This window comes from Leptonotus elevatus, chromosome 16 (genome assembly GCF_054856555.1).
Source record: "Leptonotus elevatus isolate MCC_2025b chromosome 16, RoL_Lele_1.0, whole genome shotgun sequence".
Lineage (NCBI taxonomy): Eukaryota > Metazoa > Chordata > Actinopteri > Syngnathiformes > Syngnathidae > Leptonotus > Leptonotus elevatus.
Genome location: NC_141254.1, coordinates 19,655,821 through 19,674,249, shown reverse-complemented (window position 1 = coordinate 19,674,249; position 18,429 = coordinate 19,655,821). Strand labels below are relative to the sequence as shown.

Below are 18,429 nucleotides of genomic sequence, written 5' to 3'. Positions count from 1 at the left end.
TCTTTCCAACGTGTCGATGTGAAAGAGGGTCTCGCTCAGCTTGTCTGTGAAAAGGGGGTTCGTAAACCAATGTAGTGACAAGCATATCCCTGTAGATGGCGACATTGCATGGCTTCAAATTTGACTTCGGGTGCAGCTGATTTTGGGGGCGAGAAATGGCCAATCGGACCCCAAATAATAACACATCGAGCAAATGAATACTACATTATGTGCAGCAATGACACGTTTGCATACTTTTATTTGTCTTCGAAAGCCGTAATGCAAATTTTTGTCAACGCTCTGCTCGTTTCAGTTCACTTGATTTTGGATTCAAACCATTGACATTGAATGCAGATTTGCATTATTTCTCCCGCTTGGACTATTGCAACCTTCTACGGCTTCTTTTTCATCATCATCATCATCATCATCTTCATCATCTTCATCATCATCTTCTTCTTGCCAACAGGTGGCCAGCGGACGACAGGCGCACTTTGAGGGGGTTGACTGCGTCTCTCTCTCTCTCTCTCTCTCTCTCTCTCTCTCCCTCTCTCTCTCCCTCTCTCTCTCTCTCTCTCTGTCTCTCTCTCTCTCTCTCTCTCTCTCTCTCTCTCTCTCTCCCTCTCTCTCCCTCTCTCTCTCTCTCTCTGCGTCTCTCGCGCTTCTCTCAGTCCAAAGTCGTCAGCGAGCAAGTTGCGATCGATCGCGGCGGTCCGGTGGCGCCGGCGGATGTTGTTGCGACTCGCTTCCAAGTGTCGGGAGCGTGACGACGATGATGTTGATGATGAAGAGGAGGAGGAGGAAGTGGAGAGGCGCGTGCGCGTGAGGGACGCCGCGGTAGAAGACGGCCTCGTGCGGTTTTCATTGGAGAAAAAGAAAAAAGATTTCTGCCTGCACGAAGTTCCCATGAGCAACATCAGCAAGGTGGGTGCTTTTCTTTTCTTTTCTTTTCTCTTCTTCTTCCTCCTCTTCCTCCTCCTCCTCCTCATCATGACCCTTTTCCCTCTTCTTGGCTTTAGGATTACGTTGCATTTCCTCTCATGTTGCCACGTGCCATGAAAAATGCGCATAAGCAAAGTGACGCGCGCGCTGACACGCACGGAGCAACTTGGACAAATCACTAATTGGCATTTTCATGACTTGGATGCTTTTGGCCACCACTGCAGCAGCTGTGTGTGCGTGCGTGCGCGCGCGCACGCGTGTTTGCATAATCCCACAGTCAGCCCGTTAAGTGTCCTTTTTATTTGTTGAACGAGCCACCGGAGCGACGTTGGAGGCTGCAGGATGAAACAATGCAGATGCTGCGGTAATATGCAGCTTGACTACACTACTGTATGGGCGTGCGTGCGCGTGCGTGCGTGCGTGCGTGTGTGCGTGTGTGTGTGTCCCATGAGTACATTCATAAGATGATGCTAAGGGGAAAAGGTCACTTTAGTTAACTGCACATTGTGGTGTTTACATTGCCCTTTAGCGTGTAAATCCGGATCCAATCTGGATTTTATATATATTTATCTGTTCCAAATACAAGAAGCCCCCCCCGCCTCGCAAACGATGTCACTTTTGCCTTTTAAGGCCTCCATCCACTCGCTTGTTTTCTTGACTTTTGTTGCTTACTCGATTTTATTGCCATCACACATTTCCATGTTAGGACACGTTGCCGCCGGGGAGGGCAACAAAAAACAAAAGTGCTGGACGCGTCTTTGTGTCTTAGCTGCGGTCGCCAGGCAACCGCAGCGGCTGTCAATCAATTAGCAAGCTAATGGCGTTCGCGTCTGGACAGCGTCGGCCGCGCCTGCCAATCAGAGCTGGCCCGCAGCTAAAGCTAATGTCATTACTAGCGTGGCTAATTGTAATTAGCTTAGCATTTGAATTGCTGATCTCCAAGCAGAAGGATTAGGAGGCCGCACTTCGCTTTGGCGTTGACGGCTTCTTACGGCACTTCTCGCAAATAAGACATCAAGATTTTTCTCATTTTGAGATTCTAGTTTTGAAGTCTGTTCACTTCCTGCTCGGTACCGGGTGAGTTTTACTTCCTGTTTCCCGGTCGAACTTTGTTCAGCTCACTAATATTTATGGTTTGTTGAACCAGCTGAGGCAGTTTCTCATTGACATTGTTGACTTGGAGGCAATTTCAAGTTTAGTGCCTTGCCCAAGGACAATTTGGCAACAGAAACTCCCAGCTGAGATTCAAACCATCAACACATTTCTTGCTAAAGGAACTTCGAGTTAACGGGGTTACGGTGAGACTGCGATCTTGCGTACAGTTCTGGGAACTTTGACTTTTCACATTTCGGAAGTTCTTTCGAACCGTCGAGAGTTAAAAAGCTCCTGAAACTTTTGCGCTCTTTGATCTGATTCGTGATCCATTGCTGGACCGATTGTTTCCCCATTTTTGTAGCCGTCTCCAACTAAAGTTGCAGGAACTTCAACGACTCTAAAGAGCCAAACTTGTAAGTGGATAAAATGGAAGCATTTTGTCAATCTTGGTCACGTTTATTGTCCGGGAAGTTTGTGTGTCACGCACTGAAAGATCTTCACGTGGAAATGCGGCCGGCAATTAAAGACACCTTGAGCAGCACACGGGGCCGTTGTTGGTTGGCTAGCTAACAGTTAAGGTTCATGACAAGCGTTGCCGGGCAACCGCAACCGCTAATGCTATCGATCAAATAGCATTTTTCTTTCGCCCTCAGGACGACATCTTCCGGCCCGGCAGCGTCTGTTAGCATCCGTTAACAGGTGTTAGCGCGGGCGCGGGCGCGGGGGCGGGGCCATGTCCCAGCTGTACTACCGGCGCTCGGACAGCTCGTCGTACCGCGACCGCATCCCTCTGAGGATCGTGCGGGCCGAGTCGGAGCTGTCGGCGCTGGAGAAGGCCTACCTGGGAGCCGTGGAGAAAGGCGACTATGCTAGCGTCAAGCACTCGCTGCAGGTGAGCCCCGTTAGCATTTTAGCCAGAACACCAGAACGTTAGCTCACAAGCAGCAATTTGGCAGATCGTGAACGTCGCTCGGAACAATTCGAATTGCAGCTGCCACGCGCTTTAACGAAATGCATTTCGCCGCATGCTAGCAAACGACGCAAAACGCCACCGATGGCCTCGACTCGCATCAAAAGTCACAACGTTGTAACTCGTAACCCTTCAAACAATGGAGACGCGAACGCGATGCGGCGACGCGTCGATGACGTCAGAATCGTCAAAGGCGTCTTTTGACCAATGACTCGTCTTACTGCGGCTCGTGAGGACTTGTGACCCTCGCCTCCGTCTTTCTAACCCGGGTCAGCTGCGGCTTTCCTTTCAGGAGGCGGAGATCTACTTCAAGATCAACATCAACTGCATCGACCCGCTGGGCCGCACGGCGCTGCTCATCGCCATCGAGAACGAGAACCTGGAGATCATCGAGCTGCTGCTGAGCTTCAGCGTCTACGTGGGCGACGCCCTGTTGCACGCCATACGCAAGGAGGTGGTGGGGGCCGTCGAGCTGCTGCTTAACCACAAGAAGCCCAGCGGCGGCATGCAGGTGAGCGCCGGGAATCGCACCTGCTCAAATGCCCGCCGCGCCCGCCCACCGAGTTTCGCCGTTTTGGCGAGGATTTAGCGCGATGCCGGTTGGCGTTTGGGAACCAACTCCGCCCAGGAAATGGACCCCATTGCCACCAAATTGCAACCGGGTCTACTCGACAGACTAACAATGCGTGCTTGTAAAAGTTGGGACGGCGCGAGTGAAGCTTGGCGCCAAATTTGGAAGATTAGTTCTGGAGGGTTGCAAAATAGCAACAAAAAGACCACCAAAAAAAAAGCACTCTACCGCAACGCACGTCATAAAAAGTGCACAATTATCAGAGGTGCAACAAGTAGTCGATTGAAGGGGGCGGGGCCAATGGAAGGAGGAAGAGGATGGCGAGCGAGATGAAGGCTGACGGTTGAGAGAAATGCTTGTTAAAAGTTATTGATGGAACGCCGTCAGACGCTCGAGAATTGTGTCTTTTTTTGCGACAGGACGACTTTTGGTCAATTGTCTGCCAGCTGGATTCGAAGCGACGCGTCACGTAGCGTTAGCGGGCGCCGTTCGTTCGTTGTATTTCGGATACGCGTGCGTTCAAGCAACCGTTCTGTGAGCTCAACTTTTTTCTGTTTTTTCTTTGAGGTTCACAAAAGAAACAAAAATTCACATCAAAGTCGCCGTTCTTTTTACAAAAGCTTTACAAAACCGCATTTCTACGACTTTTTCTTAGTAAAAAAAAGAGTGTTTATGTTTTACTTTTGCCGGTTTGTAAATAGTTTCGGAGTTTTCCTTATATTAACTTTTTATTTTATAGTGACTTTTTTGTTTATTAAATGGAGTTCGTTTTGATTCGATTTCAGGATTTGATCGTTTTTCTTGGTTCCGTTATTTAGTAAATGCTTCATTTTAGTTTGTTTCCATTTTTCTTTTTTAAATGTTGTATTCTTCGTGTGCAAGATAAAAAAAACAACAACCTAAGAATTGTCTTAAAACTCCAAACTATTTTAAAAACAGGTTCTGCAACGTTTTGATGCTCACAACTCGAATGTCTTCAATCGAGTTTTCCTTCCTTTTCTTTGCCAACTTCTGAAGTTTCAATTTCCTTCAGCTCTGAATGTTCTTTTTCCAGCATTGAAACGGAATTGTGGGAAAAAAGAGGATGAATCCGAGACGGCGATTGAAAAGAGACGTGAGCCTCTTTGAGGCGACCGCGTTGCCGCGAGATCTGCCAGCCGCGACGCTTCCTCCGGACGGCGCCAACGTTACAAAAAGACCAATGGGTTCGATGAGACCGGATGTCGGATGTCGGCGCCGCAGCCGTCCGTCGCTTCTGCCGGCTTTGCTTTATTCGCAAGATTTCATATCGAGCGGACTGCGAAGTGGAAAGTCGTGCCTGGCAAAAACGGGAATCGCACTCAAAACGGTTTGGCTTCGCTCTCGCTTCTGACCTGGCAAAAAAATGCTGATGTTTTGACCAAGAGGATTTTGGGAGACTTTTGCTACCGAGCCACTTCATGTTGGAAGCGGTTAAAAATGAAGAATGAAAAGCTTTCGCCGCCATCTTGTGCCGAACCTTCGTGCATCTTTCTTTCTTTCCTTTTTTCTTTCTTTCTTTCCTTTTTTCTTTCTTTCTTTCCCTTTTTTTTCTTTCTTTCTTTCTTTCTTTCATTCTCTTTCTTGCGCTTTGTGACACCGACCAATGAACGGCCTGCACAAATTCTACCTAGCAACAAGTGACCCCAAACATTTTCTGTGATTAATAACCAGCACTTGTTTGTTGTCTATTTGACTTCCGATCTAATGACTTTGGGCTTTTCTTGCTTCTCCGACTGCTAAGTGGTCGGCAGCAGACCAATTTGTCCGTTTTAAAAGCGCCGCCGTCTGTCATAAATTTCACCGGAAGGGAAACATTTCCACTCTAAATTGGGTCAAGAGAAAAAAAGAAGAAAAGAAAAAATGTGGCTGCGGTTCTTTTCATTCAATGATGTGACGCTTCACTTGCATTTGGATTATTTGCGGATGTCACGGCTAACGTTAGCATCAACACGTTTCTTTTTCTTTTTTAATGAACTATCAGTAATTGACAGAATAAGAGACGAGGCTTTTTTTTTTATGTGATGAAAATATGTAAGACCAAATATTTAAACTATGTAAAGGTGAAGTTATGCATTACTGAAATGGAATCAAATTATGAACAACTCTTACGTAATATGACTAAAAAACGTTTTAATCAAGTCCCACCGCTAAATAATTACACATTATTAGTTTCAGTGAATGGATTTTTTCTACAAATATTTAAAAATGAAAATGACTCTTTCCTATAAAATATAACTCATAAAAAAAATCGAAATGCTTTAATGGAATCCCACCTAAAATAAATCGACATTCCCAGTTATTTTCCAAGAGAGTTCAAAATGAAAAGGTTCGTTAATTGACTATGCGACATTTAACTCCAAATGCACAATCTCATTTTAAAAATGTGATTTTAAAAACGGCCATTGGCTCGTGCTATTTTTTTCCCTTTGGGCGTGAGCTCAAGGTGGCGGCGGGTGCAAACCACTGCGGCGTGCCTTTCAAAGTTGCAGAAAAGCTGTGAGGTTGTCCGTCCGTCCGCCCGTCCGTCCGTCCGTCCGTCCGTCCGTCCGTCTCTGCTGCGAGTCGCCGTGCCAACTCGCACCCTTATCTGCCGCAGGCATTAAGCTTATCTCTTCTCTCCTCCCTTTTCACGCTCCATCTGATAAAAAGCCTTCACGCCGTATTAAGTGCGTCTGCGGCAGCAGCTGCAGCGGCGGGCGTGTGCTCCTGCTGGATGTCGCGGGAATTACGGCTTTATTGACCCTGCCGACCAGGTGTGAAGAGCTTCTGTCTGGAAGGAGAGAGAAGGAAAAAACCCGTTATTTTTAGACCTGTGGCTCGTTAACATTTTATACCAAGTACCGCCTCAAAATATGCACAAAAGTCATTCCTGCACCTCACATTCAAAAATTGTTAGTTGCAAGTAATACCATAAATACTTGGTCGCTACTTTGCGGATTTTGCCTTTTGCAGGCTTGGTCTTGGAATTCTGCCCCCCCCCCCCCCCAATCATGGGTTCCGAGGCCGCGGTCCTGCTATTTTACAGATTTTCTGATGTCGTTTAGAACAATTTTGTTCTGTTTATTACTAGATGGATGAAGATACAAATTTTGTCTGAAAGAAGAAGAGACGTGAAAACAGGAAGTATTTCAAGCTCAGCCTGTTTTTGCTGAAGGTTATTGAATGTGAAATCTTCAGTCCTGCTTTTTATGCCTACACTACACATGAAATCCTTCTCAATCAACGGCTGCGGGCTTCTGTTAATGTGTGGTGGTTTTTGTTTCCTGGTTTGTGGTGATTCATCAAAGCAAGCAACTGGACCACATCGCCTCAAATGGACAAAGTGACCCTGCTTCAAACTAAAACGTTTGACTTCCTGTGCTTGTTCAGGCATGACTTGTTGAGACTTTTTTGTAGTTCTACTCTTTATAGACACGCCGACCAAAGTTCATGTCGCTTTTAGGAAAACCGGCTGTCGGGGCTGAATTTTCCAAAGAGTTCAACTTTGCCGCACTTTTCCAAAAATGGACAAAATGAACCAAAAATGGCCACTTCCAACCAAAATGGCTGACTTCCTATGTCTTTTCAGGCAAAGGCGTCTTGAGACTTTTTGGCGGGTCCACTGAAGATAGACATGCGGAGCAGATTTTCAAACTTGAACAAGATCGGCAGCATGAAAACAAAATGGCCGAATGTTCCCAAAACTGCAAAAGTCAAGCCAGTCGGTGTATCTAATGAAGTGTCCTGTTGTGCCACGCCCCCGACAGGTTCCTCCCATCCTATTGGACAAGCAGTTCTCGGACTTCACGCCGGACATCACGCCGGTCATCCTGGCGGCGCACACCAACAACTACGAGATCATCAAGCTTCTGGTGCAGAGGGGCGTTTCTATGCCGCAGCCACACGAGGTGGGCGTCCGTCAAATGCACCCCCCCCCCACGCCCCCCGAGCCCGAGCCACCGAGTCAGCACTTCGGCCTGCCTTACTCCGCAATATCTCAGCCCAACATCTCCAGCTTGATTGAGTGCCCGAAAATCAAAAAGAAGCTGGTTCGAAAATGCGTCGTGCCTTTGAGTTAACGCAAGCCACGACTCGTAACGATGACAATAAATCATTTGCTTACAAGCAAAAGCATCATCACGCCAAAAGGAAGTTGGCGCCGGTTCTCTTTAGGATTTCTGCTACAGTCCCAAAAACAAGCATGTGCTGTTTCCCGACGACTCTAAATTGTAGACTGAAAAACTTCGCTTCTGCTTCGTCCCTCCCCACCAGCAGGTGGCGGTGCTGAAACAGCACGGAAAATCCCAACGCGCGCCACCTGACGAAATAGAACCGTAGTTACGTGCGTAACTTTCGGTTTCATCGTTCTTTGATGCGAAATAGTTTTCGTGTTTATGAAAACATTGAACTTCGGTTGATCGGAGACGACGGACGTAAAAAATCAAATTCAATGTTGTCCGTCCATTGATAGCAAACGGGTTTAGCAAAACGTGCGATAGCGCCACCTAAGACTGGAGTTTTGCAAATGCTAAATTGTCTTTGATGTTTATCAGAGGGTTCAAGTTATGCTAACCAAAAACGAAATCTTTGTTGACTGTAAAGAAAACATGTTTGTTTTTTGGTTTGTTAAAGACTGACATCGTTTTTTTAATTTTGGATCAAAAACACAAGACAATATCTGGTGTTGACTGAAAGTTTTGTGTAAATGCTACATTGTTTTAAACAACACAATTCCGTTCAGTCAAAGCAAATTGTCTTTGATGTTTTGTAATTGTTAACGAAAGCAGTAACTTCAACTAAAATTGAAAAAGCTTTTTTGTCAAGGACAAAATTGCTCCATATAGAAGAAAAAAACTAAAACTAAAACTCATTCTAAAACTATATCCAATGAAAAAAATACAAACCTGCTCTAAAAACAAATTACAAAACCAACTAAATGTCAAAAACAAAAAAAGTCCAGTCGTAATGCGAAAGGTGAAACTATTGCAACCTTGCGGCGCATCAGCTGGCGTCTCGGAACGGAATTGGTTGGTTACGGCGCCGTCACATCACCAGAACCGCCAAAAGAGATGAAATGCTTCACATGTTTTAGCACCGGCGCTAATTGTCAACGATTGCCCACCGGAGGCCTGTTAGAAGGTCCGTAGAATGCGGGAAGGTCAATCAAACCCAAGCGGGTTCGATCGTTCACGCAGCCGTCCGCCGTGTTTGTGTGTGTGCGCGCTCGCACCCAGGTCCGCTGCAACTGCGTAGAGTGCGTGTCCAGCTCGGACGTGGACAGCCTGCGCCACTCGCGCTCGCGCCTCAACATCTACAAGGCGCTGTCCAGCCCCTCCCTCATCGCGCTCTCCAGCGAGGACCCCTTCCTCACCGCCTTCAGGCTCAGCTGGGAACTGCAGGAGCTCAGCAAGGTAAGCGGCGCCGTCGCACCGAAAAGGCGAAGAGGCGGCGCGGGTAAAGCAGTAGAACCCGGCTGCAGGTGGAGAACGAGTTCAAGTCGGAATACGAGGAGCTGGCTCAGCAGTGCAAGGAGTTTGCCAAAGACCTGCTGGACCAGACCAGAAGCTCCAGAGAACTCCAGATGATCCTCAACTACCGAGACGACGTCAACCTGCTGGAGGACGAGGCCAGCGGCGACTTGGCCCGGCTCAAGTTGGCCATCAAGTACCACCAAAAGGAGGTAGCGCGGCCGAGGGTCCTTCTGGCGGCGTCGTCCGCTCGTCGCCTCGCAAATGCGCAACCTCATGACGTCATGAGACGTTGTGACATCGTCGTCCTTTAACCGACCTCATGACGTGGTTATGACGTGGCCACGCCCGTTTTGACGCCATGTCTTCATAACCTCGTGACCTCACAGCCTCGTGACACATGACATGTCCTCACGACCTCGTGACCTATGACATCGTGACCCCACGAACCTCATGCATCTCATGTCCTCATCGCCTCACGATATCATCCTCTTCTAACGTGACATCATGACCTCGTACCTTCCTGACTTTAACCTCATGACGTCACACCCACTTACATTATGACATCACATCTTCCCGACCTCATGTCGTCAACCTGATCGTGATCGAAGCATCGCAAGCGAGAGCACTTCGTCCTGTGACACAACCTGCGCGTGAGATGACGGCGCCGTGAGCGACGGCGTCATCTCGGCGCGGCCCAGATGAGACTTCCCACCCGAAAACGTCGCGCCGAGTGATTAACGAGCCTCGGGCCTGGACGGTCAAAGACTGGACGCACGCCGAGCTGCGTTCCGTGGGAAATCAAATCAGACTCGCAGAGAGGGAATAAAAGTCCTTTCGGGCTCGTTTCTCACGTCTCACGCTGGCCGCATCCCGTCTATGCTGAGGGCTCTCGTAAACACACTCAGGCCCGACGAGAATAGAAATGTCAAAGTGAGTCACGAGACGGTTGACGACCTTCTGGAAAACACGCCAATGCGGGCTCGGCACTAACAATTGATGGCTCGCAATATAACATTCCGATTGGACGCTGGTCTCGGCCGCCTCGACGGGCTGCCGTACAATTAACAGCAAGCGAGTGAAACGCTTACAAAAAGTGCAGATCCCCGTCCTTTGCTCAGGTCAGGTTACGGGCTGAGGATCTTTTTTGGAGATTTGCTTTGATGATCAAGTCCTGTTATGATGTTTCCGTTTTGGGATGACGAGATTGAGGATATCAAATCTGAGGTTATGATCCCATGAGATGGATTTTCTAAATCATCTTGAGATTATGATCGCTTGCCAGGCGAGGACAGGATGATCAAGTCCCGTTGGGATCATTTCAGGGTCTGATGATGCGAGAACAAATTGAACGTTCGTCGCGAGTGACAAAACAAAACGAAGGCGCACGAAGGTGACATCTTGCGGCGCTCCTTCAAAGCGCAAAAACATCGTCAACGGCGCCAGAAGCGGAGCTCGAGTGCCGCTCACATCGGCACGCATCGAGTGCAAATGAAAGTAATCCCACCGAGACCCCCGGGGGACGAGGCGGGAGATAATCTGCGCTTTTCATGCTGATGTTATCACGGTGAGCCGACGCTTCCGCGCTCCCGTCACACCCGGCGAGCGCACGTCCACGCGGGGAGAGAAAAAACAGGTTCGCCTTATCTTCTGCTGCTAATTTTACCGCAGCCCGTTTAGGCAGAATAGCCCGGGGAGCCTCGCTCCGTTCGCTTTCAAGCGCATTTTGTTGGGCATGCTGCCGATGATAAGGAGTTTGCATTCTGTGACAAACGTCACGCACGTTGCATGTTTTACAGAAACCCGTTCAGGCAGCAAAGTCTGGGGACATCGCGCTCTCTTCACTTTACGACGCTCACAGTTTTTGCTCTCAAACTACGCGCAGCTCAACCAAGACTCAGAAAGACGCTCGTTATGTCGGTGGCAGCGAATGGTTGGATTTTAGTTGACGAACATAAACGTCCTTGGCATTGAATGCGCCGCACGGTGCCATAATCCCACGGTTTCATTTGATAATCTCACATCCTCAAGTATCATCGCAGATCTTTACACGATGACATGAAAAAGTTTCTCGTGACGATGCGCTAACCTCGTCACAGCCTCGCTCGCCTTTGAACTTCCTCTCATCAAAATCTCATGTGTTGAAAATCCGTCTGACAAGTTGCTGGGCATGCGTCAGACGCTTTTAGTTTGCTTTTCACTTTTGTGTTCCTTTGACATTTTTACATCGAGAAATGTGAGTCACTACGCACACACACACACACACACACAGCATTAGGAGCCCTTGTTGCCACGGTAACCGGGCTGCACGAGTTGGCACCCGACGATGCGGGTCGGCGCTTTGCGGCTCTGATCTTGTGGCTCGACTTCACAATGTGTGTGTGTTTATGCGCATTATCACAGCCTTGTGCCACCTCCAACCGGAATGTCAGACCTCCGCCAAGGCCAAAACGATTTGATTTCAAGTATCCTGACGTAGAGTTCCACTCCAGTCCTGTAGGGGGCAGTAAACAGCTGGCCGACCCACCCGGCCACGACACCACTTGGCCCTAATACAGGAAAATCTGTTGAAAATCCCAATGTGGCGAGCTGCACTGTTCCGCTCCAGTCCTGTAGGGGGCAGTAAACAGCATGTTGTTTTCAGTTCGTAGCGCAGCCCAACTGCCAGCAGCTGCTGGCGTCGCGCTGGTACGACGAGTTCCCAGGCTGGAGGCGGCGCCACTGGGCCGGCAAATTCCTGACGTGCGTCTTCATCGGGCTCCTGTACCCGGCGTTCGCCGTGTGCTACCTGACGGCCCCCAAGAGCCGCTACGGGCTGTTCATCCGCAAGCCCTTCATCAAGTTCATCTGCCACACGGCGTCCTACCTGACCTTCCTCTTCCTGCTGCTGCTCGCCTCGCAGCACATCGTCACCACCGAGCAGGACCGGCAGGGCCCGGCGCCCACCACTGTGGAGTGGATGATCCTGCCTTGGGTGCTGGGTGAGTCCGGGATCGCGCCAGGACAGCCTGGTGACCTCATATGTCCCACTTTAGAAGCTCATAATCCCACGACATCCTTGAAAGTACGATAACAGCACTTCAGAATTTGAGCGCCAGTTCGTTTCATGCCTCATAATATAATCCCATCACCGTCATAATCTCATATCCTCATGAAGGACATAATCACGTTATTTTATCACAGGCTGATGAAGTCATGTCATAATCCCACTTTAGAACCTCATAATCTCATGACCTCCAATTTTGAAAGTGTCCTAAAAAGACTATAATCTCGACTCGACAACCTCAGGCTCAGACTATAGCCTCATAATCTCATATCATCAAAATCATGACGTCTCGTAAAGTAAGAACCTCATGACATCTTAATCCCAGGTCACAACCTCGTGGCCTCATAATTCCACATTGCCATTATCGTAAAATAAACTTGTGATCTCCTAATTTGATAAGAACATTAGAAACAGTATTACAATCTCCTGTTCATAATCTCCACCTCATAATCTAATCACATAACCTCTCAATTCAATCCCAAAGCCACGTAGCCCAACGGCTCATAATCCCAAATTCTCATACCACCTTTATCTCATCAATGGTTTATAATCTCATGGCATCATCGTCTCAAAACTTCCCAGCCTCGTCCTCGTAATCTCCTTCTATGACAATCTCATCATTTTGCAATTATGAGACCACGTACGTCGCCCAGCACTTTTTCATCTCATATTCTTTCCGCGCGTGTTTGCAGGTTTTATCTGGGCCGAGATCAAGCAGATGTGGGACGGAGGTTTCCAGGACTACGTCCACGACTGGTGGAACCTGATGGACTTTGTCATGAACTCTCTGTACCTGGCCACCATCTCGCTGAAAATCGTAGCCTACACGAAGGTAGGCCCGGCGCCATGTTGGACGCTTGTCACGCGTTTGACTCGGTCTCGGTCTCGGTCTCGGTCTCGGTCCTGCCGTTGCAGTACAGTGGCAGCAAACCCAGGAACCAGTGGGAGATGTGGCACCCGACGCTGGTCGCCGAGGCGGTGTTCGCCATCGCCAACATCTTCAGCTCCCTGCGGCTCATCTCGCTCTTCACGGCCAACTCGCACCTGGGACCCCTGCAGATCTCCCTGGGCCGCATGCTGCTGGACATCCTCAAGTTCCTCTTCATCTACTGCCTGGTAGCGCCGCTGTCGACTGAGAGATTATGCAGACACTTTGGGGAGCAACATTTGTCCCTCCTGCAGGTTCTGCTGTCCTTCGCCAACGGCCTGAACCAGCTTTACTTCTACTACGAGACCAAAGCCTCGGATGAGAGGGGCAAGTGCAAAGGCATCCGGTGCGTGGAGCAGAATAACGCCTTCTCCACGTGAGTTCAGATGGCGCCGTAATCCCGCTTTGTGACCTCGTCACTTTACAACCTCGGACCCATTCGTGACCATCGCAGGACTTCATTTTAGACTCAACCTCGTGCCTCGCAAAATCACCACCTGAAATCATCGGAGATTAATGTCATAATCCCAAATTATAACTTCATAATACATCCCCATAACAGGGTCCGCTTGACAAAGGTCGCCATTTTATAATTGAGCATTTCTCAAAATCATCACCTCATATCAACATGGAGTCGACTCATATTCTCATTTTGTCATAATCCCACATTATAACCTCATAATCTCACGGCCCAAACCTGCAAATGATTATAATGGGTCTTCATAATTTAGGGACGCAACTTTATGATCTCCTACTCTCCTAACTCACAAAATCATCTCCTGATATCATCATAGATTTATAATCTCAACATGTCATGATCCCAAATTATAACCTCACACACTCAAAGTAGCACAAGAAGACTTTATAGTTTTTGGGGACATTATTAAATGGACCTCACTCTGGGAGAAAAAAACAAAACAAAAACATTACCATAATCGAACCTCATGTTGTCATAATCCCACATTATAACCTCATAATCACAATCTCATACCTGCAAACTATCAGCACTGATGATAGTTTGATTCTTAATCTCCGCGTTCTCCTACATATAATGAACCTAACTCATTTCTTCAACTCATAATACATTCATAACCTCATGTTGTCCTAATCCCATATCACAGCCTCATAATCTCATGATCTCCTACCTGCAAACTCTCATAGCAGGTCTTCTTAATCTCCATGTTCTCTTATTTAAATGTGACAAAGTCCTTTCTCCAACTCCTAAACTCACGTTGCCATAATCCCAAATGATAATCTTGCCGTATGACAAGAGGACCTCCAAACGTCATCAAGTCAACCTCACGCCGTCCTGACCTCCTAATCTCAGGTCAGCTCTTTCTCAAATTTCTCACGCAGACTGTTTGAGACCCTGCAGTCTCTCTTCTGGTCCATCTTCGGCCTGATCAGCTTGTACGTGACCAACGTGGACGCCGACCACCAGTTCACCGAGTTCGTGGGCGCCACCATGTTCGGCACGTACAACATCATCTCTCTGGTGGTGCTGCTGAACATGCTCATCGCCATGATGAACAACTCCTACCAGCACATCGCGGTGAGGAAGAGCCGCCGCGGGATCGTCCGCGGGTTCCAATAATCTGTGGCCGGGTTCCTTTCGCTCAGGATCACGCCGACATCGAGTGGAAGTTCGCCCGCACCAAGTTGTGGATGAGTTACTTCGAAGAGGGCGCCACCCTGCCGCCGCCCTTCAACATTGTGCCCAGCCCCAAGTCCGTCTGCTACCTGGTCTGCTGGCTCAAGTCGCGGGTGTGCCGAGGGGACGGCGAGGCCCGGCGCGACACTATCGGCACCATTGGGGTGAGGAGGGGCGGGGAGGGGCGAGGGGGGGTGAGGGGGGCTGAGGAGGGGTGAGGAGGGCTGAGGAGGGCTGAGGAGGGCTGAGGAGGGCTGAGGAGGGGTGAGGAGGGGTGAGGAGGGCTGAGGGGGGCTGAGGAGGGCTGAAGGGGGCTGAGGAGGGGCGAGGAGGGGTGAGGAGGGCTGAGGAGGGCTGAGGAGGGCTGAGGAGGGCTGAGGAGGGGTGAGGAGGGCTGAGGAGGGCTGAGGGGGGCTGAGGAGGGCTGAGGGGGGCTGAGGAGGGCTGAGGGGGGGTGAGGAGGGCTGAGGAGGGCTGAGGAGGGGTGAGGAGGGGTGAGGAGGGCTGAGGAGGGCTGAGGGGGGCTGAGGAGGGCTGAGGGGGGCTGAGGAGGGGCGAAGAGGGGTGAGGAGGACTGAGGAGGGGTGAGGGGGGCTGAGGAGGGCTGAGGAGGGGTGGGGGGGTGAGGAGGGGTGAGGGGGGGTGAGGAGGGCTGAGGAGGGCTGAGGAGGGGTGAGGAGGGGTGAGGGGGGCTGAGGGGGGCTGAGGAGGGGTGAGGGGGGGTGAGGGGGGGTGAGGAGGGCTGAGGAGGGCTGAGGAGGGGTGAGGGGGGCTGAGGGGGGCTGAGGAGGGGTGAGGGGGGGTGAGGGGGGGTGAGGAGGGCTGAGGAGGGCTGAGGAGGGGTGAGGAGGGGTGAGGGGGCATTCGGGGCCACGGCTTTTACATCTTCTTGTTGTTGTCCATTAAAACCCTACTTTAAGACCTGAAGCGTATTTAGGGTCTCAAAGTCGAGTTTCATTCTAAGATTAGGGTTCCAAAGTCAGGCTAGCGTTTCAAATGAGGGTTTCAAGGTCGGCTTTTAAAGTTTGAAAAAGAAGGATTAGGGTTTCAAAGTTGAAAGTTGAAAGTGATCAAATGCGAGTGTAAAGAGGAAACATATTTGTCTCCTGTGCAGAGGCGAGCAGCAGAGAACCTGAGAATAAACCATCAGTACCAGGTAAGTCCCGCCCCTTTTGTGTGTACGTGCGTGTGTCTATATTTGTGCGTTTCCATCTGCTGCTGGAAGAAACGAAGTGATGAGTCATCGCGTCACTCAGCGGGGCGTGTAGTTCTATTTGTGCGGCTCGGCGGTGGTGGCGGGGGCGTCTTCTTTTTCCTCTTCTTTGCCGCTCGCCATTTCTCTCCCGCTTAACGGGCCGTGACGTTTCCACGGAGACGAGCGGCACCGGGTTGGAAAGGTGCTGATGGCCCCTTTGATGGACGCGTGTGCGTGCGCGCAGGAGGTGCTGAGGAACCTGGTGAAGCGCTACGTGGCCGCCATGATCCGAGACGCCAAGACCGAGGAAGGCCTGACCGAAGACAACTTTAAGGTGAGCGCACCCGGGTGAGAGCCTGAATGGCAGAAAAGGTTTGAAGCCTGAAAAAGAAGCACAGAGTGAACCTATGATCAAAATATGCAAAAAAAAATACTGGAAAAGCTTCACGTTACGAGTGGCAGAAAAAGTGAGAATTCTGAAAAAGGGGCTCAAAAGGGAGTGCACAAGAAAGTGGGCAGCAAAAAAGTGTGACAAGGTTTGCTACCAAAACGCCTGAAAATGAGATCAAGTCTAAAAAGGAAGCACAGATTGAACGTGTGGCAGTAGGATGCAAAACATTTAGAAAAAGAGGCACAGACAAAATGGCGGCTGACCGCACATCAAGCTGAAAATGCAGCACTAATAATCGGAATGCTTGAAATGAGCGTCTGCTTGCGACAGGAACTGAAGCAGGACATCTCCAGCTTCCGCTACGAGGTGATGGGCATGATGAAGGCGGGGCGAGCCGTCCTGCAGGGCGGCGCCGCCGCCGCCGCCGCCGCCGCCGCCGCCGCCATGGGCCCTCCCGAGTCTGCCCTGGCCTACCCCAACGCCTCCCTCAAGATGGCCGCCTCCATTGCTCCGGCCAAGAGCAAAGCCAACCGCTTCAAGATGGCCGCCTCCCTCCTGCAGAGGGTGGCATCCGCCGCACCGATCCCCGAAGCCCCCAACGGGCTCCCCAATGGCGCGGCCCTCCCTCTGGGCGGCGGCAACGCTAGCGACGTGAGCGACTTTGCTGCGTTCCACAAACGACACCAACGCGGGGGTTGCCACCACCGATTGTGCAACCGGGCCGGACCCGCGGAACATTGCAGAAAAATGTGCTCTCTATCGGAGGAGGACGAAAGGGACCAAAAGGGCGGGACCGACCCGGACGTCAGCGGCGACGTCGGTAGCACGGCGCAGCAGGAAGACGAGAGCGCCGCCTGAACATTGACGCGCCGGTCCAAGCGGCTCGACATTCAACGGGAGCCTCGCGGACGCGGCGGCGCTTCGTGACGCGCGCAAAAGTCGTGTTTTCACCGAGTGCTCCGGTCCAGTCCGGCACGGCGCCACATGGCTTTACGTTTATGAGAACACAAAAGTAGCACAGGTGAATGGCTAAAGATAAAGCTATGCAGCTGACCAATCCCAAGTAAAACAAGTGCTCGCTTGTTAGCTCAAATGCTAATGTGGGACACTTAAAAGCTATTCTTAAAATGGCCACATGTTAGTTTGCTACAAAATAAGCAGTTTGCTTATTATCCATAAAATCATGCTAATGCTATTAGCTACAATGTTATGCAACAAAAGCTATGCGGCTAGCTATCCATATATATATATATATATATATTTTGGATTCTTTAAAAAAAAAAATCAACAGGCACATCTTCAAGGTAAGTAGAAGCTTCTCAAACAAATAGCTAATGTTGTTAGCATAAATGCTAATATTGTGCTTCTAAAGCCAAAAAAGCTCAGCAGCCTTCCATATATTTTTCTAATTTTGACAGATAGATAATATTCGTACTATTTGTAAAAGAATAGAAGAAGAGAGGCCCAAAAACGATGCGGGCAGCCGCATTCCTTTAGCACAAGTCTTTTGTTGTTTTTTGTCTTCTTCCCGATCAGGAAGTACATGTTCTCCTGCCAACCAATCAATACAGAGCTTTGTATTGAGGTCCGCCCCTTTTAAAAAGGCAAAAAAAAAAAGCGTTGGCTGGACTCACTGAAGCGCTCGGTGGAAACGCGAGCGACGATTTGCTTGGAGACTCAGGGAGGCGTTCGAGTGTTTTGAAACGTTAGCAGTCAGCCGAAAAGGTTAGCAAAAGTTAGCCCGTCGCTAGCAAGTCGACACACTGTGTGTGAGAATTGTGAGAGGATGTTTGCGTTTGTGAGCGTCCATCAGAGAGCGTGTGTCGTATGAGCACAATCGTAGAAGCATGGCGGCATTTATACTCTTTGCCTTACTTTCATTTTTTGCGCACTTTACTGAATCCGATTCCCCGATTCCCCGATTCCCCGATTCCCCGATTCCCCGATTCCCCGATTCCTCTGGTCGTTGTCCGTCACCGGTTTCTATGCAACCGAAAGATGAGAGGCTGCGCTTTGGACGCTGACCACAGGGGGCGCCCTCTCTCAAGCGCAAAGCCAAGGAACTGATGAACAACTTGGAGCCAACATTATTGCGTTTCTTTCACTCGGACTCTTTTCAAATGCTGAAAAGTCAACAGGAAACAAAATGTCACTGTACTAGCAGGGTAGTAAAAATAAATAAATACTTAGATAGAA

The 18,429-nt window shown here is 49.7% G+C and overlaps 1 protein-coding gene across 1 annotated transcript; it reads left to right on the top strand.

Annotated features, from left to right (window-relative positions):
* The first annotated feature begins 584 nt into the window (after window positions 1-584).
* LOC147161288 (short transient receptor potential channel 4-like) lies at window positions 585-18,429 on the top strand. Its single transcript, XM_086098520.1, has 15 exons — window positions 585-900; window positions 2,667-2,905; window positions 3,276-3,494; window positions 7,322-7,462; window positions 8,789-8,965; window positions 9,034-9,234; window positions 11,667-12,003; window positions 12,761-12,900; window positions 12,984-13,184; window positions 13,251-13,372; window positions 14,353-14,548; window positions 14,617-14,811; window positions 15,762-15,803; window positions 16,087-16,176; window positions 16,564-18,429. The coding sequence occupies exons 2-15, from the start codon at window positions 2,747-2,749 to the stop codon at window positions 17,089-17,091; spliced, it is 2,748 nt and encodes a 915-aa protein (XP_085954646.1). The 5' UTR covers window positions 585-900; window positions 2,667-2,746; the 3' UTR covers window positions 17,092-18,429.